The 27237-nt window shown below is 46.4% G+C and overlaps 6 protein-coding genes across 16 annotated transcripts; 3 read left to right on the forward strand and 3 right to left on the reverse strand.

The window, feature by feature from the left end:
* Positions 1 to 1883: 1883 nt before the first annotated feature.
* LOC144474736 (uncharacterized) lies at positions 1884 to 3682 on the reverse strand. The gene is made up of 7 exons (XM_078189934.1): positions 3542 to 3682; positions 3120 to 3412; positions 2935 to 3057; positions 2817 to 2872; positions 2642 to 2720; positions 2436 to 2564; positions 1884 to 2312 (listed from the first exon to the last, which is right to left on the reverse strand). Exons 1-7 carry the CDS (start codon positions 3621 to 3623, stop codon positions 2106 to 2108), a joined length of 969 nt encoding a protein of 322 aa, XP_078046060.1. The 5' UTR covers positions 3624 to 3682; the 3' UTR covers positions 1884 to 2105.
* Positions 3683 to 3917: 235 nt separating this feature from the next.
* On the reverse strand, positions 3918 to 5664 carry LOC144474912 (acyl-CoA-binding protein-like). 2 transcript variants are annotated; one of them, XM_078190306.1, is made up of 4 exons: positions 5494 to 5664; positions 4947 to 5077; positions 4257 to 4371; positions 3918 to 4140 (listed from the first exon to the last, which is right to left on the reverse strand). In XM_078190306.1, the coding sequence occupies exons 2-4, from the start codon at positions 4959 to 4961 to the stop codon at positions 4007 to 4009; spliced, it is 264 nt and encodes an 87-aa protein (XP_078046432.1). In that variant the 5' UTR covers positions 4962 to 5077; positions 5494 to 5664; the 3' UTR covers positions 3918 to 4006. The 2 variants fall into 2 exon arrangements, with proteins under 2 accessions (XP_078046432.1, XP_078046431.1); XM_078190305.1 differs by lacking the exon at positions 5494 to 5664 and having other exon boundaries at positions 4947 to 5229.
* Exn (Ephexin) lies at positions 5243 to 18446 on the forward strand. 4 transcript variants are annotated; one of them, XM_078190302.1, is made up of 15 exons: positions 5243 to 5349; positions 8353 to 8732; positions 9985 to 10882; positions 11305 to 11585; positions 12088 to 12506; positions 12598 to 12731; positions 15482 to 16027; positions 16102 to 16202; positions 16263 to 16362; positions 16442 to 16790; positions 16847 to 16960; positions 17049 to 17210; positions 17270 to 17464; positions 17537 to 17859; positions 17950 to 18446. In XM_078190302.1, exons 2-15 carry the CDS (start codon positions 8517 to 8519, stop codon positions 18162 to 18164), a joined length of 4053 nt encoding a protein of 1350 aa, XP_078046428.1. In that variant the 5' UTR covers positions 5243 to 5349; positions 8353 to 8516; the 3' UTR covers positions 18165 to 18446. The 4 variants fall into 4 exon arrangements, with proteins under 4 accessions (XP_078046428.1, XP_078046427.1, XP_078046430.1 ...); XM_078190301.1 differs by lacking the exon at positions 5243 to 5349 and adding an exon at positions 5756 to 7765; XM_078190304.1 differs by lacking the exon at positions 5243 to 5349 and adding an exon at positions 5756 to 7765 and having other exon boundaries at positions 11311 to 11585.
* A 585-nt stretch (positions 18447 to 19031) lies between these two features.
* LOC144475283 (uncharacterized) lies at positions 19032 to 22407 on the forward strand. Of its 6 annotated transcripts, none has more exons than XM_078191021.1 (6): positions 19032 to 19172; positions 19681 to 19893; positions 20482 to 20657; positions 20872 to 21030; positions 21387 to 21735; positions 21989 to 22407. In XM_078191021.1, exons 2-6 carry the CDS (start codon positions 19692 to 19694, stop codon positions 22147 to 22149), a joined length of 1047 nt encoding a protein of 348 aa, XP_078047147.1. In that variant the 5' UTR covers positions 19032 to 19172; positions 19681 to 19691; the 3' UTR covers positions 22150 to 22407. The 6 variants fall into 6 exon arrangements, with proteins under 6 accessions (XP_078047147.1, XP_078047150.1, XP_078047149.1 ...); XM_078191024.1 differs by having other exon boundaries at positions 19040 to 19119; XM_078191023.1 differs by having other exon boundaries at positions 19115 to 19228.
* Positions 22408 to 22884: 477 nt separating this feature from the next.
* LOC144475285 (uncharacterized) lies at positions 22885 to 25149 on the forward strand. 2 transcript variants are annotated; one of them, XM_078191030.1, is made up of 6 exons: positions 22885 to 23563; positions 23626 to 24200; positions 24278 to 24492; positions 24599 to 24671; positions 24750 to 24836; positions 24947 to 25149. In XM_078191030.1, exons 2-6 carry the CDS (start codon positions 23965 to 23967, stop codon positions 25131 to 25133), a joined length of 798 nt encoding a protein of 265 aa, XP_078047156.1. In that variant the 5' UTR covers positions 22885 to 23563; positions 23626 to 23964; the 3' UTR covers positions 25134 to 25149. The 2 variants fall into 2 exon arrangements, with proteins under 2 accessions (XP_078047156.1, XP_078047155.1); XM_078191029.1 differs by having other exon boundaries at positions 22885 to 24200.
* LOC144475282 (uncharacterized) lies at positions 24983 to 27141 on the reverse strand. The gene is made up of 7 exons (XM_078191020.1): positions 26746 to 27141; positions 26364 to 26579; positions 26123 to 26304; positions 25830 to 26022; positions 25587 to 25755; positions 25344 to 25484; positions 24983 to 25113 (listed from the first exon to the last, which is right to left on the reverse strand). Exons 1-6 carry the CDS (start codon positions 26989 to 26991, stop codon positions 25348 to 25350), a joined length of 1143 nt encoding a protein of 380 aa, XP_078047146.1. The 5' UTR covers positions 26992 to 27141; the 3' UTR covers positions 24983 to 25113; positions 25344 to 25347.
* Positions 27142 to 27237: the final 96 nt, after the last annotated feature.

The raw sequence follows: 27237 nt of genomic DNA on the forward strand, positions 1-27237 counted from the left end.
AGGGAACGCTTTAGAAATCTTGATCGCGACAAACCGTCGAGAGCGTAGACTATACTGGTCGTGTCGCATCGGTGCAATTATTACTTCGAGAGACTATTTAAATAACCTTATGAGTGTCAATTCCACTTTCAAACCGTAAATCGTAAGTTTGCGAATGTTTTGAGACAAAAGAAAACAAACGAACAAAAATAAAGAGCGATCGAATGGAATCAGTGTTAAAAAAATCGTAACGTTTAAGGAGATGGTCGACAAAGTGAGATTAACTAATAAAATTACCGTTTATCGAACGAAACAAACACTAGGGGAATGAAAGAGTGGGAGAGAAAGGGGAAGAAAGAGCGAGCGAACGAAACGCGGAGGAAAATGGCGAGGAGGCGTACGAAACAGGAAGGAAGAAGTATACCGGTAAGGAATTAAAGTATTAGCCGATGCGAGTAAGAGAGCGTTGCTTGCGTGTGTGTTTGCGGGTGCATGTGCAATCGAGTGCATTTGTTCCGAGTGCCTGAGAGGGAGGAAGTGAACCCGAGAGAAAACGCAGAAGAAAGCAGAAGAGTCCACCGATATCGATAGAGATCACGAAAGCTACAAATCGTTTCGAAATGATTTATCGGTTCTCCTCATCCGTTGTGTCGGTAATGATCGTCGCGTGGCCCTCGGATATTTTCACACTCATACACAAACACACACACATGGTTCTTTTTCTCTGTCTGTCTCTCTTTCTCTTCCTTAATCTCTTTCACTCTCTCTCTCTCTCTCTCCCTCCCTCCCTCTCGTAAGAAACAAGACGATGATAGATCGGCTGTTTCATTCTTGTCTTTGTTACGACACATAAATTTACTTCTACTTACAAATTAGTAACCATCGCCATCGCCGTGATCATTCTTATTATCGATACCGTGTACAAAGCTGGCAATAATCTTAAGAGATCCAACATGGCAGTTTCGATTTCCTTTGAAAACGAGAGCAGAACAGGAATGATAGCGCAAGAAGAAGTGAGGACGAAGGAACGAACAGGTAGTGGATGCATACGAAGAGGAGGAAGAAGAAAAAGACGACGAACGGTCGGACGCGTCTCGTCGTCGTCGAACCATGCACAATTCGTTTCTCCGTGAGTATGGGTCGCGATACACGCTGCGATTAGGTTGTCGGCGAGGAAACATTTTGCTAAATTTGGCTCGACGGAGAAGGCCGGCGATGAAAGAGACGAGGGAAAAGAGAGGAAAGGTCGGGAAACGTAGGAAATCGATGGGGATCGGGTCGAGCGGGGTCGCGATCGGGATCGAGATCGTAATCGGGTCACGAAATATCGACGAACAGGTGTCCAGAAAATTCAAAAGAAAAGCGCGATCTCTTGATGAACAGAGTTGGGTCCGTTTCCGGCGCACCCTGGTCGGTTCGATCAATATTCGATTCGTCAATCCATCGCAAGAGAAGAGGAAGCCAAGCAAGCGTTTACTGTACAATTATATATATATATATAATATATATAACATATATACATATATATATTCTTTTACGTTAACGACTTACCATCGAGTAGACAAGTAGACTATTTTACATTAATAAAACATGGTAGCGTTAATCGTCTTACCCTAATTTTATATATCGTCGAAGTATCCGCAGTAATAACTGATATTAGCCAGCACTACAATAAAGTTACTTAATACTTGTCTGTAGATGACAAAGAAGTCCGCAAAGAGAATTTAAAGAAAAACCGACACGATGTTCAATGTATTTAACGATCTTCTCTCGACAAAGGAACAATATACGAGAATATGTAATGGGAGTAAAAAGCCAGCGGTTCCCATTCATTCGTCTCCTTTTCGCCAATCGTTCAGTGACCCCCGTAGGTTGAATGAAACGAGAAAAAGAAACACCGTAACTTTTTCGTACTTTCTTTATTTTTCTCGAGAAAACCGTGTGCAAACGATACAAAGAGAAAGAGAGTATACGGAACGTACGGAGGTAGAGCTCTTAATTATCAGTGCAGAACGTGTCCGGTCGGTCATTATTCTATGTTTGTGCGGATAACAACAGCCTTCCAGGAAACGGACGCATCAGTAAACGAATAAATAAATAACTGGAGACGCAAAGGAGTATCGGACTTAAGCAATGGTATCGCTAGGGCATAAGTTTGAGTCTAGGAAATCAGACACGTTTTCGGCCCTTTGGATGAGTCCTTCATCGAAGTCTCCATCTCTTGGTATGTTTTCCGGACCTTTGAGTGCGTATTTCCGGATGAAATTAATTACCGCTTCAGGACTCGTGTATGACATGGTCAATCTGCATCCCCAGGCGGCCACGGCTAACGGCTGAAAAATCGATGAGACAGAAATTCAGTGATCTGGTCGTAGCTAACGTCGGTAATAGCATAGGCGCAGATTTCATACTTGCGCGCTCGCTAGGTAACATACTGCAAGGGGGTTCTAACTCACCCGATCTATGGGTAGCATGTTGTAAGGGGTAATCACGTGACGTCGCAGACACCCGGTCACCAACCCCTTCAGACGCTTCACCTCCATCGGATTGGCGCAAGGATGGTAGAGTACAACAATTGCGCCGTGCTGCGGTCAGAATGGATTAAACGGAAGCTCTGTTAGATGCGGTCACAGATAAAAGAGTAAGCGACGTAAATGCATACCTCCAAACTATGCAGCCATCTTTGCTTCGGCAAGAAATTGTACTCCCCGTAGATGGGCCAAAGAGGTCTGTGTGGTCCACTGAAGGAAGCGTATTAAAACCGTATTAGAAACGGTGTTAGAAAAAGGAAATAGGTAGTTTCTCCTGTAATGAAACTAGCTGTTCTGAGTACTTACTACAACGGAATATTATCGTCGTATTCTATCGTCTCCTGCATACACTTGTGCAGGGCCTGGAAACAAGAAGTAAAATATAAATCACAAGGCAATGACGATTAGAAGAACGAATGCTTACCACGTAATTTTTAGGAATGGGCTCACAGTATTCCACAGGATATATATCCTTGTTTGGTATCAGTTTTGGCTGGTAGCATGTGTAATCGCCTGGCGAACCGTTCCAGTCGACGGTCAAGTTTGTCTAATGAAAAGGAAATGCTTTTTGAATAGAGGAAAGACGAGGACTCCTTGATTGCGACATACCTTGGCGTCATCGCAATCTGGCGTCTTCTGACCCATTTGCACTCCGTGAACAGATTGAAGGCCAAGCGACGACTGCTGGGATTTCGGGAAGACTTTCGGAGGTGCAGCAGGTTCACCCGGCCTGTCGGGCATCCACCGACCAGTCCAGATTTCCTCGTTCGCATTCCGCCGGTTCTCTCTGTCATCGCGAAATGCGTGCCGCAATAACGATCCGACATTGTCCGACCCCGAGTTTAAACTTCCCGGACGATTGTATAGCCGGCCGAGCCTTTTGATCAGCCCGCGTTCAGCTTCTAGGTTAGGAAACGAAACGTAACATTGACATTGAAATCAGAAGCGGTCGGTAACACAGCTGTTTGGCAACCGTTTCATAAACACCCTGTTGAAATCGACGACTAATTTAACACCGAACTGTCACGTACCTTGGTTGTAATCTTCGTCTAAATATTGACCATACGCGATGCACCCCCAAATCAACAACAACGGAACAGCTTTCGCGTTCATTTTTTGTCAATGTTTTGACACGCACACGCGAGACGCCGCCAAGTGTTTAGGAGTGGCCATCGCCATAAACGAGACATGTAACAGACTAGTGACTGTACGCGGTTTCGCGTCGAACAACCTGCCTTACCGACACCGCTAAATACGAGTTATATAGAGGGGACGATCGACTAGCAGACGCAGTACAGCGGGTACTTGAATATTCAAAAGTTCTTTTTTAAATTATTTCGATTCCTTGATTTATTCCTTGTTTGGATATGATAAAGGAGGTAAAGGAGGTAAGAAAATAACATAACGAATAATCAATGTGTTTTTATTTCGATATTTCAATTGGTACAAACAAAAAGTGAACTTAGAGCAAATTGTAAATTAGCAGCATCAACTTATTATTTATAGTTCTTCACGATTGTCTCAGCCATTTTGATGTACGCTTCTTTCGCGCTGTCCTTAGACATACCCTGTTTTGCCTTCCACGTATCCCATTTCGCTTTTCCCTTCAAGTCCAACATCCCGGGCCTGGCTGAAATTTCATTGAGAACAAATTAATAAAAACTAATAAAAATTAATAAAATAAAATAAGCAGCGAGATGAGAATCGCAAAAATATCGAGAATCGTGGAAATAGATGAATACTCACTGGTGTTAACGTCGCCATCCGTTGCCTGCTTAAAGAGAGCATAGAGTTCCAACAGTTCGTTATCCGTGGGTCGCTTGCTAAGATCTTTTACGCTAGCGCACGCTTCTTGGAATTTCTGCGACAATTAATAAAACAATCAAGATTGAATATGAAGTAACGGACCTTGTCCGAACCACGGACCTTAGACCCAAAATGTCTTTGGCAGTGACCGTACGGAAAAACTTACTACACATTTCACACGTTTTTTTTCTGTTTACAATGTTTTCTACCGTATTTTTTAATTTCGCACTGTCAGTGAGATTTGCCGGGTGGCCTATATTTTTCTATCGACCTTCCTGGGATGCGATCTACGCACCTATCAGACCGCGCGATACTCTATAATCTCTGCGACAATGTCAGATAACGTGGACTTTAAACGGTGCTCACGCGTTCACCGTATCATTATACAATAAATATATGTAATACATTCAGTGTCAGTTATTTCGCATGCGGTCGCAATTACATGAAAAATCGTGATTCAAAGTGGTCAACGACCGAATGAAATGCAAGAAAATGCGTGCGGTGAGGAGATAAGTGCACAGCAGTCACAGCGCAATTTTTTCCCGCATTTAGCGATAGATCCCGTCCCATTTCCAGGTAAAAACTAGTTGGTGAATAAGCAAAAGAATAGCGAGAAAATATCACAGTTACCTGATCGAGAGACATTCTGCCGCGAAGTTGCTTGTTACGTGTGCTTAATGACCACTGTCCAGCGAATCCACCTATGCATCGATTAAATATATCCCTTCCGGTTTCGTCCCCACTTCCACGGCCGACTGAATCTACAATCAACATATAATCTTATCTGCTACAAAAACCAAACGAGATACGCACGCTTTAAAATTTATTCGCTACGATCAACGTTCAAGTCATCGGTCGCGCTACTTCTTCACCACCGGGAATGATTTAATCGAGTTTTTTCGATGCCGACGAGAACTTGTGACATTGCCGGGAGTACGAAGTTTTTCGAGAGTATTTGCTAGGTGGTTTCCACTGCGTGCGACATACAGTAGAATCGCGCTTCACGCTAACTCGGCAATTATCCCCACTTATTGTAAGTTTACAAACAAACAAAAACAATCCGGTCGAATTTACATGTGTGTCCACGTTCGCGATACCTAAGTTGTCCGCATAATTTCGCGTAACGCTTGTAATACGTGCATGTTCCGATATTTATATCTATAGAACTCTATCGTACTTTGCACTTTGTCGGATACCAATCGGTATATTTGAGGAAGAGCCGCAGTTTGAATTCGTCCGAATTAGGTGGAACCAATGCGCGGATTACTCGCGAACAGATCGCACCGATTAGATTCGGGGAATCAGAGTATTCGGATATTTTCGCCGGATGTTAGGGTAACTTCGCCACAGGCTCGGCGCAATCGGCGAAGGACTGGGGAAACGATGAAAAGGAAAGGAGGCCATCGCGCCTCCTGCCACATCATCGACATCGTCATCGCTCGCCTGCTCGCCTGCTACAACGATGATTCCCGGCATTCTCTCGGCGGGGCTGCCGGTTTCAGGCGAAAACTCGCGCCAGCTCGCGGCACCGACCGTACCGTTTCAACTGCGACGGCTTTCGTTTTCCCGTCGGCTCGTCAGCATCGGATAATTACTCCGGTCCCCGGTCATCGTGTTCCAGCGATGCGTCGCTCTCTCGCCTCGTACGGGTCTTTTTGGCTTTCGACGAGAAGCGAAGGGGGGAGGGCTGACTCGTTTCTGACTCATAGGACATCTCGAACCAGGTCCACGACCACGACACAGTATCCGCGAGAGTCTAGACAATTTTCTACGATTCTCGACCGTCCATCCTGTCAGGTTTTTCCCAGCTCGAGGGGCTCGATTCGTTCATTTTCGACCGGTTGGAGCGGCGCTTTGAAAAACGCGCGCACGTTCGCCGACGCAATCAACTATGCACGGAGATAACGAGCGTATAAATGCTCGGCTTGGAATTTCGATGACGAAAGTGCAGACGCCGGGTGGACATTATCGCTGATTGACAAACGCTACGGTGGAACACGTTTCGGTGATTTGGATGCAGCCCGATAGAGTAAACGACCGGTAATTAAACTCGTTGAAATGCTGGCGATGATGCAACGTCACGGTGGATCGGTGACGGTTCGCAAGATAAGCAAGCGAAGGAATCGACCGCGATTTCGCTGATCAGTCGCGTGGCGAAATTGGTCTGATCGACGCACAGTGGCGCGTACCGAGATTGAGAACGATATTTCCGTTGTCGAGTTATCGTGCTTCGTGTTTCTGCTAAACAATCGAATTCCTAGCGTGGAATTTTGATTATAACGATTATAATGCGACGCGGAGAAATCTTATCGTTAACTAATATCATTACAGAGGTCTCTTAGGTAAACGTGTACTACTGCTTTTCGTTAAATATTAATATGTTCTACGTTAGCCGCGTATCCCTGATCAACGATGTTACAATTCGGTGAAGTACTTGTTATTGTACTTCTAAGCGAGATACAGCAGATATCTCCAATCAGAAAATAGTCATCGTAGATGGCAGGATTACGTCAATCGAATATCCATCGTTTCCGACTTTCGGCCTAAGGCTGTTTCGGTTTCGATGGTTCTTGCCACATTGTGATGAGCTGTAACGCCTTCCGACGAGCTGTTACGTCGACAAGGGCAGCGGCCGAGAAAGCCCGGCCAGGTGAAATCCACGGAAGAATGCGGAATCGCGTGGTCGAGGGATCCGAAGCTCGTGGACGCGTCGCGCGCGACTAACGCGGATTGCGAATCGCGATTCGCGAGCGTGTGGAGTCCGCCCGGTTTTTCCGGAGCGGTTGGAAAGCGGCCGCGCGAGAGACCGCGAAGAAAAGAAGAAGACGAAAAAGAAAAAAGACGAAGAGAGAGAGAGAGAGAGAGAGAGGGAGAGAGAACGAAAAGAAAGGAAGGGCGTGCGATTCGAGGAACAGAAGAGTGGTCTCCGGCCTCTCGGCGACGAGAAGCGGCGAGAACCGGCGAAGAAGGCCGATCGCGAACCGCGGGAGCAGAGCCGCTCGAAAAATCCAGCGAGCGCGAGCGATTTGTCACTCGATCGCTGATCGCCGATCGTCGATCCTCCACCGATCTTGCGGCAGTATAATAACAACGAACGCGTGTATAATAAACGTGCGACGATCGTGATAACAGTGGTGTCTAGTGCAACGCAGTGCAGTGACGTTCGGTCGATCCTTGCGGAAGATCGCGGAAATTTTGCCAAGGACGGGTCCGAGCAAAGGAATACAAGGAAGAAAACTTCGCGACAGGAAACATAAATATTTCGTAATCACGGGGCACGCGTTACGTTGCTCCCGGTAGAACAACGGACCTTGTTGCTGTAATTCGGCTGGACGGGGTACGGATCGTCCGCTTTCACAACTCGCGGGCGGAGGACGTCGCGTGCTCGACAAGCATCGCAGCAACGTGGGACGATCGAGAATCGATTCAGGAATTCTGCTGACCAATAGGTGCGATATCGTCTTTTCCGAGTGTTCCGCTGACGCGACGGAAATAGTTGCAAGTTCTCGAGTAAAATTAAAGAATAGCATCATACGTGTCTCTTATCGCGGTCGAAGCCTTTCGCGGTTGCACGTTTTCCCTTGGCAGAAAAGTCGTTCGACGAACATCGTGCCCGATCCTCGACAAAGTGAGTGAACTTCGAAAATCATCGTTCGAGCCGTAGCAATTCATCATCGTACACAGCGCTGTCAAACAATTCTCGAGCGATTGACAACGGTTCGATAGATAACGCATGTCTCGGGGACTTTCTGAACGCACTATGTACGCTTCGAGGAATCGCTAAAGCGAACCGCGTAGTCGCCACAAAAAGGATTAAAGAAACTGTCGCTGTACCAGCAATTATTGCCGATGCGATGCGTCAAAACGGTGCGCAATTATCGCGCCGCGAAAACAAATAGACGCGTGTCCGAAACTAACGCGACTGGCGACTAGCGCGTGCACGGCGGTGCACCGATAACGGAGCACGTTTGCGTTATCGCTGTTTCGTCGGAATTCCGTTCTCCGTATACGGTTCGAATTCCTTTTTTGTTGGCAGAGCCGAGCGGTGCCGAGGGAAATCGGCCGACGATGCGCTAAGCTTTATGGTTCACCGTGGAAACCCCGGTCCCGCGCGGAGACCCCGATACCATGACAATGATCGGCTTCTGCGACTATCCCGCCGAGAGATTTTGATCGAGGTAACAGTATCAACGAGCGAGGATGAGTCTGCTGCCAACAGCGAACAGGAGCTTCCTGCATGGCGACCGGAAGTCCTTCTCGCCGTCGGAGAGGGCGGTCTACGCGACTCTTGACAGTTTGGCTCTGAAGAGAGCCAGACTGCCCTTGCAGTTGCTGCCGATCGCCGCTGATGATCAGAATGACGCAACCAACCTAGATGTTATCGGAGAAACGTCGTCCGAAAACTTGGATCGCGAGGTTTGTAAAACTCCTTTTTCGCATCCCCGACGACCGCACGATTCTCTTGGAGAACAGTTTCGCGCCGCGCGTGACCGGCATACGAATTCTCCCGAAGGTCGCCGCGAGTTCAGATCCTCTTCATAGTCCGTGATACGTGCCAGGTCCTTTCCGCGGGAATCCTTTCGAATCGATACCGTTAGCTCGTCGACGATAAAACGTTGTAGAGTTTGATGCTTGATTTGTCGGGAAAGTAGTTCACGCGTAGATGCAACGCCCTGATATTGTCGAGGAATCTTTCGGAACTGGTAGCTCGTTGAAGCTGAAACACAGTGCAGGAACGATCAACGTTTTGCTTTCTAAAAATTCAATGTTAGCAGAACATTTGCGAAACGGCAGGAATGCCGAAGAACGTCAACATGTTTCCTTTCTCTTCGCGTGCCAACTGCAGCGCTGCCCGCATGGTGGTCTCTTTCTCCAGCATGGTCACCTCTGAATGGCTTGGCGGATGGAATGACGATCATTGATCGTGTGGCTCGCCTAGGCTCGGTCCATGGCATCTCTACGAGATTGTTTTCTTCTGGGTAGCGAGAGTCGGTGTAGAGCGTCGCTTGTTGCTTAATCCCTTGCCGTACTTTAACGGGCCTGACTCATGACGGAGATCTCTAGCAAAACATGTCCTCTATTAACACTCGAAATCGCTTTAACTCAAAATTAAAAGTAGATTTTCTTACCTGCAATATTTATTTCATTACGCGATGTTAGAATTTTTAATATTTACTCAGAGTCACCACTCAAGTGCAAGAGGGTTATTCTGTTCCCTTGTTGTCAATATTTGAGCATTCGATTAAATATAGATACTTTAATAAATAAAAGGAATTCGCTCTTATCGCAAATGATTGCAATTACAAATGTTGTAATAAATACGTCGGAAATGGTACGACCGAGGGTTAAAATTGTGCGTCGCCGTGTGCGTATCAAACGATAACGTTAATCGACGGATAGAGAGCTCCGATAATACAAAGAAGCTGTCTGCCTTCGAGCATTCAAAACGTCCTAAGGACATTCGTAAACTTTCAACAATGTCCGCTCATCCACAAAATTTGTAAATCCATTTATTACTCGTTAACGCTCGTTTACGAAGCACGTCACTCGAACGCATCCCCTGGTATTTCCGTGCAAATCGACCGAAAATTTCACCGGCTCAACTGTTTCGAACCTGACCCACTCGGTCGGCAGCAACATTAAATTGCGGCCAACATTCCTCCCTTAGGCGGAAGAGACGGCTGCCTCGAGACCAGGGTCAAGGACGACGGAGCCGAAAACATCGACGGAAATGCAATCGTGTATGGTCGACACAGGCTCGGACTTTATCGTCGGACGAGTCGTCGAGCAGAAGAGTACTTGGAATCGACGACTAGATAACGATAACAATGATAATAAGTACGGGATAAATGTAACGGAAATCGAACACGCAGGGCAATCCTCGGTGCAGGAGAGCAGAAGCAGATCGAGCTCGAGCGACTACGAGAAGATCGAGCTACCATCTCGCGTCGAGGAAACGCCCCGGGACACGGAAGACAAAGTTTCGGAGAAGGTCGAGGAGAACCCCGAGATCGCCTTGGACAGTGGCGTGGACGTAAAGTCTGTCTTCTCGAGCGTCGTCATACGAGAGCTGAAGAGCAGAATCGAAGAGGAGCGAAGCGCCAGCGAGAAAAAGAAGAAGAAACGGTTCACGAGACATGTGCTGCACCTGGTACCGGATTACTTGGCGTCCAAGGGGTCCAAGAGAGCCAAGAGGAAGAAGATCGCCAGCCTCAGCTCGTCGCTGAGCTCGCTGAAGCAGACCAGCCTGGAGCCGAGCACGGGCACCGCTGTTGGCGTCGAATCCAGGCTCAGATCCAAGAGTCTATCCAGGGTGGAGCTCAGGTACCTGAAGATCTCGTCGCCGACGAATTTTGTTCATGTGGCCTCGGCGACCAGTCCCAGTCTGGTCCGCAACGCGAACGCCGCGAACGAGTTCGGCTCCGATCTCGTGACAGTGATCACGCACGAGGAAAAGTGTGCCACGGTGCCGCTGCTCGTGCCCTCTCCGAGACCACTTAGGACCGAGGAACACCGCGAAAATCGGACCTACAGGATGAATTCGACTCCCTGCCCGGCTAAACGAGGTAAACACACAGAATACGACGTTATCGGTATTTCGCATATCATAGTATTTACGCTTCGATCGCGATATCTTAGCGGGAGGCTTCCACGTCATTAAACGGTTCTGCGTGAAAACGATAAGGGCTGAAGCATACCATTGGGCCGTTTGCGGAGCAAATAAATATTTAACTTTTTGTGGTCGAATATCTACTCTCAACCACCATAGCTATTTATTTAATTTTTATATTTCAGATAAGCATATTTGATCTATATTGATGTATGATTTTACCAGATCAGGAACGCCGCGGTAGCATGCTTCAGCCCCCCGATGCTACGCTGCGTCCGAGCCGCAGCATTAGACGCGTCGCGAAAGTCTATAGAAATAGCGCTCGTCCGATTGATATTGTTGCAAGGCAACAGGTTGACGATTTTCTCTGACACGAAGCAGCAGGTGCTGACGCGGACGAAGGCGTGGACTTGAGGCACGAGTTTTTGCTGGAGTTGCGAACACGATCAGCGGAGATATTGGAGCGCGGCCAGCTGGTGAAAACCAGCGGTAATCATCATGAAGGGAAAACGTACGAAACGGCACGCGTCAACCACAGTTTTCTCTGGAGCCTTTTAAAGAACAAGGGGGACCAAGAGTCGAAGCTCGGCCACGAGGACGAGGCCGAGGCCGAGGATCAGCCGTACGACGATGTGGGACCGCTCGACTCGATCGATCAGGTGACGCACGTTCTCCGTCCGTTTTCAGATCTATGTTATGAATCGTCGAACTTCGTCCATCGATTTTTCCTGCGGACGTAGTACCAAACTTTTTCCTGTTGTACTTCGTTCTCTACGGTGCCGATCTGAAACACAAAATATTTTCGATAAACTTCCCTCGATTGTGCCAGTGGACTCGACCCGCGCGCGATTTAGGCCACGCGATCCGCATACGAATGCTGTGTGTGGAAATCGAGGGACGAGTGAATCATTCCAAACTCTATCCCTGCAGCCCGTTAACACGCGCTTTAATTGTAAGATACGTCAGCGGAATGCGCGCTGACTTTGTTGACCGTCGAACGGAGTGTGCAAGATTTTTCGAACATCTCGACAAGATTCGGATCATTTGAACTGATTCTAAAGAAGTTACTATGTTTGAATAATTTTAGTCGTGCAATGGCGTCGGTACGCGACACCCCGTTCCTAACTTGCTCGTTTTTTGTGTCCATGATCGATGGATCAGGGGAACGACGAAGAGGCGAACTACGACGACGTGATTTCGCCTTTGAGGAACACCGAGGACCGACCGATCTCGGCGGACCTCGACGAAGACATATACGACGACGTGGTCTATCCGACAAAGTCGTCGACGGATTGGAAGGTCTCGGAGAAATTCGAAAACGAGGATTCGACTCGCGACGACGACGATTATTACCTGTCGATCGCGAACGCGTATTCCAGCGTGGAGGCCGACATGGACGAGATGTGCGATTGCGAGCAGGGTGTATACGATGACGTCGGCCTGCCAACGGAGGAGCAGGTCAACAGCTTGTATGCTGGCTCCTCGACAGGCTCGATCCTCGGTAAGGAATCCGAGTGGGAGGACCTGGAAGAGCCGACGACCTCGCCTCTCCGTGCCGCGGCTAGAAACAATGCTCGGCTGTGAGTACTGACTCGATCTCGGTGCGATCATTTCACCGATCTTGCGTCAATCGAATGTCACATCTATTTAAGCTGTGTTTGACTTTCCTAGGAGAAGCTCCGAGTCCGTGCAGATTCTCTCCAACAAGAAGAAGAGCGGGCACAGGTGGTCGAGAAAGATCAGGCGATCCAAGGTGTTCAGGAAGACCGACAAGTCGTTACCGGGCGACGACACCATCACCTACGGTCAGTAGCAAAGATATAATCGATAAAGTTTTGTTATAGGTTCGGTTAAAAAAGTTAAAGAACGCAAGTGAAAACACATCGTTCCAGAGATGTTAAGTTTTACAAAATTTCTGTCATCATCCATCTCTGCAACTATGGGTCTTTAACCTCTCCAAGGATAAAGCACAGTGGGAAGAAATCTGTTTCATTTCTCCTTTTTTCCTTTCTTATTAATTTTATTTCATTGCATGAGATTTGTTTGGTATTGTTGACGAATACTATAGAGAATAGTTTCTCAATTAATTCTGACTTTCTTTACACTTGGAACGATCATAAATTTAAGAAAACTAAACGCACACGCATGTGCCAGTATCCCTGGAGTGATTAACTTCTTGCTGTACAGTCTTCGAACGTGTACGCGCCCGTAGCATTGAAAGGGTTAAAGAAGAAACAACGCGTCGTCGCGGCATCCGCTGCGAATGGGTCCACGGTCTCGAATAACACCGGTCGAACCGTTTTCTTTCCGGCTTCGGCAGCCGGCCGAGTTTCTCGGCTCTTCCTCGAGAAAGAAGTTTACATTTCCATCTCTCGGCGATCCATTCTTTTTCCGCCGTGAGAGAATCCGTGAATAAAATCGCGCCCACGTTTTCTCACCGTCGAACAATCCGTCTCGCTGCGGTCGATTCGACGCTTTCAAAGAGAGTACCGTCTACGAATCATTGATCTGGGCAATCTCCTAATGCGCTCCCGACCGAGCAGCCTGTAATCGGACTGCGGATGGATTCGGTATCCGAGCCGAAAAGTCCGGTGGAGAAGGTTGGACGCAGGGGAATTCCAGCGGATGCCGTTTACCTTTAAGAATTCGCGGATCGTAAGGAGGTCGAGCGATGACGTGCGACCGTCTCCGAACCGATCGCTTCGATATCCACGCGATGCAAGCTTACGAAACCGAAGGCGCACGGTGGACCTTGTGATTTTGGAAAAGCGAAGGAGTCGAAAGAGTTCCGGGACCTGGTGCGATAATCGGTCGCTCTCTCTTTTTTTAAGCGCCACGTTCCGTCTAAAATCGTTTCGTAACGATTCGAAGCGCGGAGCGAGCCATTGAACGAGCAAAGTAGGCGGATCGGTTCAAATAAAGCCGATCGAGTGTCAAGGTTGCGCTTTGCGCCTACTCTCGCGAGATCGTTTCTGCGTCACGGCGCGCGGGGAAAAAAGAAACGCGCGCTTTGTTCTTTTCGAGATCGGCGCGGCGGAACAGTCTTAGCGATACGTTGCTATAGACATCGCATACTCGCATCGCGTACTCGTGTCGCGTCCCGAGTAAAAGTGTGTCCGCCCCGCTCTCCGTGTTTTTCTCTTTAACGAGGAGCGCGCGATCTCTTCCTGGAATTTACAGGCTGTCGAGACGGTCAGCTGATATTCTACCGCGATTTCCCTACCGAAGGACATCGACTGGGATCTTTGTGTATCCGTCGAAAAGCTGGACACTCTACAGGAGCGTCGCGTCGGAGATCATTGTCTGCGAAAACGAGCTGACGCGGAACGTTTCTTTCTACACGGAGTTGAAAGGATAGCGCACGAACGCTGGCCCAGAGATTTTTCCGTGACAAATCGGAGACCGGGCTGTTCGAGAGTGAACAGATTCGCGGTTGACCGTCGGAGCTGAGGCTGAAAAATATACGATCGGAGAACCGTCTCGGGAACCGGACTGGAAGAGTTCGCGTCGAGGTGAAAGCGCGTGTTGCGCTCCCTCGGTGTGTCAGTCACGGCCGAGCCGCTGCTCGTGTTGTACGAGCGTCCGGGTGCGTCCAGGTGCGTGAGGACCGGACCGTAATCGGGATAAAGAGAAACAAGGGAGAGCCAGGAGTGTGTCGCATGGTTCCTCTCGTTCTACCGTGCACGAATCTTTGATCGCGTCGCCGAAACGGTTCGCGTCGAGTACTCGCGCGTACGAGGCCTCGTTCGCGACGAGTCGAAATGTCGTGGAAATGAGAGAAACCTCAAAAACATTCCGACGGCCGAATACGCAAGGTAAGCAGAGAGAAAACCAGTCGCCGTCACGTTCGCCGCGTCGTTCCACGAGCCTGTCCCCGACAGAACGAGCGAGGAACGCGAACAACTTTCCGTCTCGATCGCGGGAAAACGTCGACGTAATCGGACGACGCGATTTCTCGAATCGCGGGCAAGAGCCGAAACGACGCGAAACGCGAGTCGGGACGGGACGATTTCGCTTTCTTCGTTCGCTGGACGCTGACCGCCATGGGCCACCTCCTCCGCTTTGGTCTCCTCTTCCACCTCGTCCTCCTCTGGCTCGTCTTGCTCCTGCCCCACCTCCGAATCCTCTGCGGATTCAGCCTTCGTCGGCTCGTCGAGCGACGCCCACGCTTCTCGTCTCGTAACGCGCTCTGACCGTGAACGATCATTTCAAGTGTCCGTGAGCCTCGGCGGCGGATCCGTGTTGCTCGTTGGTCGCAACGCGAGAATCGAAGAATGTACCGGCGAAGGATCCAACAACGATCGGACGCAGGCGCAGCCGGCTTCTGGAAGGACCCAAGGTCTCGTCCAGATGCGGGTGATCGACCTGGACGAGGATGAGGACACGCAGGAGGCCTCCTGCTACGTTTACGAAGGTCCCTCATATGGAAATAATCGACGCCTTTATACTTTGTACCATATTATTAAATAAAACAGAGATTCGTTCGTTACCTCTCCATTTCCCCCCCTCGAATCATCCAATTCTCATTTACGATCGATTGATCCTGATTTTACAGAAAACGCATCCGATGATAGCACCTACGAGAGCCTCCGCTCCTTCCAGCCGGATGACTTCAGCTCGGACTCAGAACAGGAACCGGAAACCGTCGAGACTAGACCACAGGAAAGGAGCGTGGACCTCAGGATCCCGGAGGAAGTGCTGAGACCGCCGACCAGACCTAATCCTCCACCGCCTCGCGAAGCCAGCTTGACGCAGACCCTTGGCAGGAGGATCAAAATGCTCCGGAGGACCTGGAGCATCACCAAGGGAAGTCTCGGAAGGATGCGGAGGAGAACCTCGGCTGGGGACGAGAATATATCTACGGTGACCTCTCCGAGTCCAGCCGAGGAAGGTAGAGAGTCCTGCAACGATCAGCAATCTGTTTTCGATGGTGCGAGGTATTTTGGTCTAGCTAGGCACTTCAAGAGAAACGTCGCGGGAATGTCGACGTTCTATTTGAACGGTGCTACCTCGAATGGCAACACTATCCCGACGACTGAGATTAGAGAGGACCGGTTTCCTCAAGAAGAGCCGGCCTATGGTAACACCGTCGCACAGTCGGGTGAGTTGCTATAGCGAATAGATTGTTTTTAAAATACATGGGGATTCGTACGAAATTTATGATTACTGTTGCAGACCCCTACAGTATTCTTGCTGACCAGGAACCCCTCTATCAATTTTACGCGGCCGCGGCTGCCAGAGCAGCGTTTGATTCAAACTCTGATTACTATGACGAGGTAATACCTATTTTTCTTCGTCGTAGAGTTTCGTGGAAGTTAGAGAGAAAATGTTTTCAGGTCGTAGGCCCGGTCCCGCAGTCAGCCACGGACCTAGTTAAGCCGGGGCACAGGACATTGTGGCATCAGACCCCGCAGGTTGTCGGCACCGATCTTCTACGTGAGTAATTAAATTATTTCGGAAGAATCCGATGCGTTCGATCTGTTAATTAATTAAGTCCGTTCCTTCTTGTTTTCAGAACGCTTGACCGCGGAGGAGAAGAAGATCCAGGAAGCAAAGTTCGAGATTCTGACCTCGGAAGCCTCGTACCTGAACTCGCTTCGCGTTCTAGAGAACGAGTTCATGAATGAAGCCTCAATCAAAGACGCACTGACGTCCGACGAAAAGGAGAAGCTGTTTGGCAGTATTCCCGGCGTGCTGCAGGCATCGGAGCAATTCCTGGCGGAGCTGGAGACCGTGTGGAGGAAAGATCCGATGTTGCACGAGCTGCCGGACGTGTTGCTCAAGTACGCCGACAAGTGTTCAGACAGATACGTGGCTTATTGCTCGAACCAAGTCAGCATCGACAACACCTTGAAACAATTGAGGTAAAAACACGTGAGATCCGTGAATGAATAGTGTCTGACGTTGGATCACTTTACAGAACACGAAAAGGTCAGAAATTCTTCGAAACCGTGTCGCAGATAGAAGCTCGTCCTGCTTGCCACAGTTTGTCGCTGCATTCTTTTCTGATGCTACCGATGCAACGCATTACTAGGTGAGATGAAGCGGAAGTTTCAGATAATTTATGATATGATCAGAGGTGTAGTCTGACTGATTTATAACAAACTGATACCTTGGTCCAGGCTTCCGTTGTTGACAGACGCTGTTCTCTCGAAGTTGTCGATCGAGCACTCCGACAGGCCTCGCTGGGAGACAGTGCTGTCGACTCTGAGCTACGTCGTCGCCGAGTGTAACGAAGGTGCACGCGCCGCGGCGAAAGAGGTGGAGATGGAGAACTTGACCAGGTAACGTTCATAGACCCCTCTTCTTGCAAACGGATAGTAAAAGATTTTCCAATTTGCAGGAGATTAGAGTACTCGGCAAAAGTGAAACCCATTCCCCTGAAAGGAAAACACCTGGTGAAGAGTGGCGCGGTGGTGCAGTTGTTGACGAAGGCTGATTCTGAATACAAGCTTACATTCGGAAAGAGGTTCAACAAGACGCCAGTCTACCTCCTGTTGCTCACTGATTACCTTCTAGTCGCAAAATACAAAACCAGGTGCGTGGTTTTGCACTCCCTATGTTAGTTTATTTTCGTCTGAACTGGCATTTTAAACGATTTTCGCTTCAGTCCTACTACTCAAGAGGAGACGTACACCGTGATAGACATCTGCAAAAGGAGCTTGATCGCCTTGGAGTCAGCTCCGGACGACTCTCCGTTCGCCGGACGCAACGCGATGCTGCTCACTCTTTTGGAGAACCATTCCGGTCGCCAGGCCGAGTACATTATGACCTGCGAGAGCGACACGGAGAGGCAAAGGTGGTTAGAGGCTGTGTCGCCCTCGAGGCCAGGTCTGGTTGGCGAGACCCTGTACGAAGTCTGGGACTGTCCCCAAGTTGTTGCCTTGTACAGCTACTCGTCGAACCAACCGGACGAGCTGTCGTTGCATCCAGGTGATATAGAAAATCGAATATCCTCGATGAACGCAGTCAGAACGTTGGAACAAGGAAAGGTCTCGAGCTGATGGTGATCTGTGTTTGCAGGAGATGTGATAAACGTGCTCAGAAAAATGCCGGATGGCTGGTTCCACGGTGAGAAATTGATGGATGGTGAACAGGGCTGGTTTCCCGGGAATTATACAAAGGAAGTCGCCTCCGAGCACGTTCGGGCGAGGAATCTCAAGCAACGGCACCGCCTCCTCGCTTTAAACGGCAGCGCGTTGCAACGGAAAGCGAAACAACAGTCTACCTTCTACTGACCGAATAAAATGTAATTAAATTATGAACGATACTAGAGAATACTTGTAATAAACTCAACTATACGTAAATGTAACTAAGTAAATGTACAGAAGTCTCCGCGGAGTAGGTATAGGTGCCATTTCTTCCCAACCCATCAGCGTAAGAACCTACCGTGCAGAGGAGTCTGTTTGTACTTTTCAAAAATGTGTGCACTGGCATTTTCATTTGCTTAAAAATATGCATCTTTAAGATATTTTCGTCTACGAAAGAATGCGCGTGTTTAGACTTAAAATATTAGGCTAAAAATATACACATTTGGACTTTCAACGCTCTAAGATAAACATTTTTAAACCTTTCATATTGTAACGGTAATTCTATTAAGAGACTATTGCTATTTACACGATGGCAGCGTTACTAGTGAGCACATGAAGAAGCTGCATTTAATGTCTGTACAGTGCCATTCTAAAAGGTGGCAAAAAACTCAAACTGTTAGCCAAAATCGACTGTTGATAATTTTATCTACCAGTTTGAGCATTTTGCTACTACCAACGATGGCGTTTAACGGACCCCTAAATGCAGCTTCTCGATATTTCCACAAAAGGTTTTACAATCGCTGCTGTCGGTATCATTTGGTTAGCCACTGGATAATGAAAATATTATATGAAATGTCTGTAATGTTTTCCAGTCATGAATATTTATGAATTGTTCCTAAATAGCGGGTCTTACTTATAAATATTGAATTAGAGCTATTTAAGCATACTGTTCCAAATCGATTACGTTCAATAATGGTCGATATTTTATCGGGTAATTATTTCCAGTGAAGTGATCAGATTTCCGATTTCGGAAAAAAAGACAGTGCAACAATATTGTTGCGATCGTGAAAGATGCCGCTTAATGGCTCCAGCATTGGGCCATGTCCTCCTCGGCCCCGGCTTCTTTTCCCTGTGAATACAACGAGCAGAGGAAACGTCTAAGGTGAATCAGTCATCGCCGGAGATACCGGAACAAGACAAAGTGGTTTGGAATCGGTAATCATGCGACAGAAAATCGTTGTGTGCTCTATTGCATAAAACCCTGGAAAACTGTAATTATATGTGAATCCATAAGTTCGCATAACGATACTAATCGCACGGTATTATACTGACAGTATCTTTCATTATGCTCAACCATTCACTCGTCGACCGCAACTTTGTGTTTTCGTGTTGCGTCCGTGACTGGACAACAATTTTAACCTCGCGTGTCAATTTGATAACTACGCTTATTTTTCACGAGTAATTGCAACAAGATTAATCGTAACCAGTTCCCCTTCAGTTTCGTCGACATTCCCGACGCTATAAGAACCATTAACCCGTATTCAATGTGCCATAACCGTATCACCCGTATACCTAGATACCAACCGGTTAATCGGTTAATTGTCGTGTGTCAGATGCCGCGATATTGAAGAACACCGCTTCGGACTTTAATGCTCGCGTAAAATCAGATCAGAAGTGGATTCTTCTTTTAGCCAGTCTAACAACGATGTCTTTGTTGATGTAGAAGTTCGTTGGATGGTGCACGAGGTGCATAGGATGGAGGAAGAGTCCCCTGAAAAGGAGAAGGACGATGCGACGATGCAAGTCGCGATCCCGCAACCGAATGCATCTGATTTCTACAACGATCGAGCACGTGCTTCCGGCCAAGAGGATTTCACGTGTTCCCTCTACATATCGCGTGCCGTTGGCCCGCAAGGCCAAGTGCAAGGAACGCAAGGTAACCACTTCTTTGTCTCGGCCTGCCGTTCAGTAAACGTCCACCATTCATTTCTCGGACGAGACACGGCGAATTATATAATGCAAAACTACGTCGAGGTTTCGATCGGTGGAAATATCATTTCTAAAGACAGTTCTTGCCGCTTGGTGAAAGTCAATAGCTGTCGACGCGTTTCCATTGAAATCTTCCACATTCTTTCAAAGTAGCGCAAAGTCGTTTTGCGAATGCTCGGCCAGCATAATCGAAAAGCCGTGATCCAGCTGCTATAACGAGTCCACCGGACTGATGTAATCGGTGATGATTGCGCCAACGTCTCGACAACTTGTTCTGCAACATATAATACGTAACGTGTAGCGAACTAGTTGCAAATAGAAAGAACGCTGCTTCGATTGCTTGTTAGCGCCTCGGCTACTGGAAACCAATACACCAGTCTTTTTACGACTGGACGACTTTTCAAGTACCAAAAGAAATTAGCAAACCATATTACCCGCGATAACTTGGGCTATTCTTATATAAGATTGTTAATTCTTTTAGCGGTTCTACTGTTTTCATCGTCACATATATGAAACGAGAAATTCGAAACAACAGGTGGGGAGCTGCTGCGTTCGAACCTGGAAGATGTGATTCGTATCTCGGACCCATTGGCAGCCTGGCTTGTTTCCGAGACTCCCTGCGGCCTGATCGCGGCGTTCGCGCGCGAAGCTGATGCTGAAAAGCTTCTGCAACGGGGGGATTTGGCACGAGTCTTCGAGGGACCCGTACAAGTATTCATGTCGAAATGGTCCTGCTTGTAGCTAAGAATTTCGTTGCGCCCCCCAGGGTCCACTTTCCTCTTTGATTTGCGCAAGGAAAGTGATTGTGTAACGACCCGTTGGATCGCGCAACATCTACAGCATTTCCGCGGAATTTCTTTCTTTGCTGATCATGCCAACTAAAACGGCTGTGAATCCGTTAAACAATGACTGTCACGTTGTGCAGGTAGCCCGGTTTTCTGCAAAAGACTCCCGCTACAGGCAGGCGGTGTTGTTACGCGACGTACCTTGGGCAATTCCGCTCCAAGACATAAATTCTGCGCTGTCGAAGCAGGGCATTGCAGCCGGAAGCGTCGAACGCTGGCGTCAATACGTCAGGGTCGAGGTACATCCCTTAATATCTATTACCGTTTCGAAATGTCTTCTTAAAACATCAGCTTTACCTGTCGGGAACGCGGCTTCGCTCTTTCTTTGTTTATATTATTAGCGAATTAAGCCCACATGTTCTTATTGTCTAGTTTTCCTATTGTATAACTTAAGAACATGCTATAGTCACCTGATAAGTAAAGACAAGAGTGTACGTCGCGTGTCTATAGTTGCGCGAGATTATAGAACGTGGTACAATAAACATGCGACGTCCACGTTGCCGGTTCGATACGTGTTTCATGCTGTTTTTATTTTTGTCTGCGAGTAATTAGCCGGTCGTCGACTTCAACTGCGATGTTTAAATATGCTTCTCAGGTGCTGGACGCCGGACATTACGAACTTTTGCTACGTCAAGGCTTGGACTTCTTCGGTGCCGCGCGATTCAGCGCGATTCCGGAACGCTGGTGGCGCGGAGGAACCGGAAACGGTGGCGGTCCGATGCAACCGGGCTCTGGAATGGCTAACAATCTTCTCGAAGCGACCAATTTCCAAACAGGGGACAGCGTTCTCCAATGCTATCGCTGTCAGGGATTCTGGCACATGGCTGCTAATTGCAGACACCTGCCGCGCTGTGTTCGATGCGGGGAACCGCATAGCGTCGAGTTCTGCCCAAGACCTCGGAATAATCCTATTTGCTGCCACTGTTCCGGTCCGCATCATGCCGGTAACTTCGAGAGCCCAATTTATATTTTTCCACTTATTCGCGTAACGATTCAGTATTAAATTCCTCCATAGTATCGTTCTCGTTAGTCTCGAGTTTCACCTCTGCCGGATGGACCCTATCAAAGGGCAGCGGAACATCACTTTTCTCTTGAACTACTTTTTGAAGCACCGATGAGGCTGCATACTAACGACCGATAAATTGTTGGCTATACTTCTCTGAACGAATCTTCATATTCATGAATTTCTTGTTTCAGGTTACCGTCAATGCCCGGTTCGCCAACAACTTTCGAATGCTACGCCTATTAGCATCACGCTGAGTACCACTCGGATTGGAAACCAGTACCCAGTGAATGCTGCGACGAAGACAACCTCGTCATCTCACGAACAGCAACCCTTGAAATCAAGCCAGTCTTAAAACGAAAGGTGATTCCGTTCCGCTTTACTTGTCGGTTTGTAAATTTCTTGCTTTTATCAACCGTGCTCCTAATGTATATACTTAACGATGCGAGGCTAAATTTCGAAGCACGTGCGCAAACAAATATCTTACCGAGCTACTTTGTTTGTGAACATTCTCGTTCGATTTTCTAAATCTACTTTGGTTGTAAACTATTGTCTGAATTCAGTAGAATAAATTAATTGTGCTCCACTCATCAACTTCGAGATGTGTAATTTAATGACAGTCACACGTGTCTGTGTCGACTGGAAATAGTTTGTCACGTAGTTTCTAATAGAAATTACGTCTTCGAAGGTTTTATCCGCCAGAAGATCGACGCTGCGTCGAGACATCCGGATACAGCGAGATACAAGCGAGATCTTTGATCGCAAAATAGCGGGAGTCATTGCACGGTGACGTGTCAACCGCAACAACGAAATTTTCCTAACATTTGCCGACGTGATCCCGACGAATTTCTCTTTCGAACCGGCTACGTCGTCGAAAATGCCCCAGTAGACCACTTGCTAGCCCCGTAATTTCTTACATTTTCGTCCCACTTTCTTTGTCCTAGTCTCCCTGAATGTGGGTCCCCCCGGTAGGCTGCTCGTCTCTGCCAAATACCTTGTTACGTCGTGATAAAACCATGGTGGGAGAGCAAGGGGACGCTAAAGGGGGGGAGGACACAGTTCTGCACAGGTATAGCCTACGAAGCCGTGCAGCTTGATAACTTTAAAAAATATTTACTGCGACGGTAGAGGGGAACTGGCATGGTTCCCACCACGTTTCCAGCTGGCCATTCCTTTGGGAGGGTCTTCGGAAACTTGGCAGGCTATACACATCCTGATTCGATCGGCGACGGGGTCGGCTTCCTGACACGCTTGCGCTTGCGTGCATTATAGATACGCAAGCCGCACCGTTCACAGAAACCGTGCGCGGTTTCCGGCAAACTTTGTTCCGTCGATTTCCAGTGTTTGTGCGTAAAGTTTACCTCTGCTGTGAAACAGGCGTACCCTGATCGACTATGATAAAAATCGAAAATATCTGCTGCTAGGTATTGTTTGCAATTTAATGATGATGATAAGTGGATTCGATAGAAATCAAAATGGTTTGATCCGTTACGGAAACCCCGTATCCTCCGCAAATAATTCTTCATCCCCCGTATATCGGTAAAAGTGTTTGGTGCAATCTCGGGGTGATCGTGCGCGCGGCGAACGTGATGCGCGCTAAAAGCTACCATCGGGAACTATAATCATCGATAGAAAGAATTTTCCACCTGCGAAACGAGCGGAGAATAATTATTAGTAGAAAATGGTTCTATAGACACGACGAATGTTAAAAGATAGAGAATACAATACAACAGAAGAAGTACAGACCTTCAAGTTATTCAAATTTTGAGGTGGACTACTCTGTATGGCATGATAAAAAAGAAACATAATTACAAGTGTACGTTTCTTTCAGATTCCGTGGAAAAAGCGCTGCGTAAAAAAGATCAAGATAATCGAGTTTTTGCAGTAGCACAAAGGTTGTCTTTAGTCTTTTAATAAGTCAGGAACTAGAGGAAAAGTTTGCCAGATAAAGTGAATGAAATCGATTGTACTTATGCCTGACGAATTTCGCGGTCGAGTCAACTATGTAACATATTTTATCCGGACCAGTTTCCTTGAATCGCTGCGAAGATGATCTAATATAGGAACTGCAAGGCTGGGGAACCAGCAGAATGCGAATAAAACGGTCTCGCGAACGCAAAGACGCGCAGTGTTGTGTTTTACACGTGTAGCAATACTCTAAAGGGTAGAGATGTGGTTCCCGGGCTGGATATTGTTTTTGGTGGTGACGATGAGCCCCAGTAGCATGGAGCAACCGATCTTCTTTAAGAACGTGTTTAAAGGACTAAACGGTGGTGGGACTACGCCGAGAACCAGGATTCCGGTCAAGGGTGAGATCACGGCGGTCTACTATCATGATCAGACGATCGCGGTAGTCGACATCGGGGCTAACAACGAGCTGCAAAACTGCGACCTGATCGAAGTTTAGTGAGTATTACTCGCGAGATTCGGCACTATCTTTTTACAATTAAAAAAACGGTTTAACAGAAATAAAATTTTTTTAGCGAGCAAGAAGAGGCTAACGAGGTATTGAGGAACTTGTCCGTGTCAACTATTCCGATGCAAGTATCGTTCCCCGAGATAACGAAGCTTATGCAACAGTGCGAGATACTAGATAAAATACAACAGGATGTCCTGACATCCACAATGTCTAGTAACTTGAGCAGGGGGACGCGCGTCGTCGGCAACTCGTTATCCCTTCTTTCGGGCATTCTTCCAGGTAATTTTCGTTTCTGGTCGCGAACGATCTATGACGATGAGAATTTGCACGAAGCTCCACAGTGATAATTACGAATTCGAGAATGCAGCATGCAGTATTGTTGCAGGAACCAAGTGGTGTGGTACAGGGGACATCGCAGACGGCTATCATGATCTGGGTCAAGAAGTAGAAATCGATAGGTCAGAGCTAGTGGCTCAATTGTGTTCGCTGCCATTAGCGCAGAGTCCTATTTTCTAATTAGACATCGCTTGTTTCAGGTGCTGTCGTAGCCATGATCTCTGCCCTGTTAAAGTTCGCGCGCATCGAACGCGATACAATCTCACCAATTACTCCTGGTATACAAAGTATGAAAAACAGAATTCTTATTTTATTTCTTACACGTTACATTATTGTATATTTATCACATTGTTCGCGAACTATACAGAGTCTGTAAATCGTGTTTTCACCTTTGCAGATCGCACTGTACCTGCGACGATGCGTTGTACCGCTGCTTGAAGGCAAGCAAGCATTCAACAGCAGACATCATGGGCCATATCTATTTCAATCTAGTGAAAGTACCCTGTATAGAAGACGTTACGAGGGACGACCATACTTCCATGGAAATGCGACGAGAATTCATTCCTGTCAAAATGAATTATTAATATGATAATCTTATTGCAATAGGTTGTAATTAATAACGAGCGTAGTTTATATTGTATAATAACAATTTTAATATTTTTGTATCAAAACGCTGTATACAAGTTTGGAAAGACGTTTTACCATTTACAATTAATACTAATGAATAGTATATATGTATATATATGTATATATACGTGTAAATACTGTTATTGATGTTGCAAAGCATGGTATACCTGCTCAAATGGTTAAATCTGTACTTAAGGTCATAGTTTGTTGCGTTGTAGAGACGACAGCTTGTTTGATAAATGACAATTTGGGTATAATATCTTGTACAATTTTCTGTACATCGGAACAGTTATGGTTGTAAAGGTTACCTGAAATAATATTTATTATTCCTCTTAAAATGTTAACGTTCACTATTTAATTTAACAACAAATTAATCTATAATTTGTCCTATTAACTTAATTTATAACTACCTATTAACCATAATGTTTCCTTCCTAACATGTAAGTGTTGACACGAAAGTAGCTTGTTTAACATCTCAGAATTTGATTCTTCATACTTTGGAGTGTCCAAAAGAAATTTGGCTAACTGTCCAGATTTTTCACTAATAGTGTTGGCTAATATTCTTATACATGCTGTGATCTAAAATAAAATGAGGAGATCTTTCATATTATTCCATTTAAATGTAGAGAAATATTGATAGAAGAATAACATACCTCTGTTATAGTAGTGATGTCATTTTTAGTGTTTTCGTGTAAGTAATCTAGCATCAAAGGTACTGTATTATATAAATATGTGTTACAGACAGCATGAGAAGACAATAAAGCTAGCAACCAAATAAAGTATGGATTTTCAAAGGAGACAATCCTGTCTATGCTCGCTTTAACAAGGTCAACCATTTCATTCTCACTGAAAGTATGTGTGCCATTAATAATACTGTCCAATAAATATTCCATATTTTTCTAATCAATCAATGATCAAATAGTATGTTCAACTTTTTAGTCCTTACGGGATAAATTTAAAACCAATGTGTACATAATGCACAGCTGCATATGTTACTGAAGCTAAAATACTGCTATCACAATTGCGTATCAGTGATGTAATGTATTTTGTACAATCGTGCGCTTGAAGAATTTCAAAAGACCTTCCACTTTCAGCTACCAAATTTCCTACTGTCCACATACAAACGTCCTGGAAAGTAAATACATATTAGTCATATTGCCTTTTTCATTGAATATTTTATAACTTACCAATAGTGGATAATTTGGATAGCAATCCAATTCTGTGATAAGATACGGCGCTATGTGTTTGGTTAATACAGTACAAGCCTTAGGATTTCCCAGTGCTATGTTGCAACAACAACTGATGGCAGATAACTGCAGAACAGGGTTAGAGCTGCATAAATCACGTACCAAGGAAACTAGTACACTGTTCACTTTCATAAATGCTGTCACATTTTCCTCGCTCTGATATTGAAACAAAAATAGATTAAAAAGAAATAATTTGATTTAATCTATTCAGTACATTAAATTGATTTTAGTATCTAACTTAGAAAGAGTGATAAACTTAAAACTGTACATTCCGACTTAAATAGTTAGAATTTGAAAGTAGTGAAAACTAGAATCTATTAACCTGAATTAGAGCATTTTGTAACTGTTTGTACTCCTCTGCTGATATCTGTTTCTTTTTAAGCGCATTCGCCTTTTCGATAACAAATTCTGGAGTAAAAGCCGTGTTCAGTATATTGTTGCCCAAGGAAACACGATTTTTGTTCAGCGTTTGTGTACGGTGTTCTTTTCTTTCCGCATAACTTAATTCTCTCAAAGCCTCCCTTATAACCTCGACAGAGTTTACTTTCGCAGGAACATTTACTTCCATTTCTCTTTCTAAACTTAAAACTACGAAAACAATTCAACGTAACTACAATTGTTTAATAAAAACACATGTGTCGAAGATGACACTTCGTAAGAACCATCATGCTGTGCGATGCTGTGTTTAGATTGCGTTACTACCAATCAGCTGATCGAAAACGCCATTAAGTTCAAAGTTAGTTTTATTGTTACTAAAGGCAGTTCTTTAACAACACCACGCTATCATCGAAACACTATACTTTACGGTTATATA

Source organism: Augochlora pura, chromosome 9, assembly GCF_028453695.1.
Source record: "Augochlora pura isolate Apur16 chromosome 9, APUR_v2.2.1, whole genome shotgun sequence".
NCBI classification, from domain to species: Eukaryota; Metazoa; Arthropoda; class Insecta; order Hymenoptera; family Halictidae; genus Augochlora; species Augochlora pura.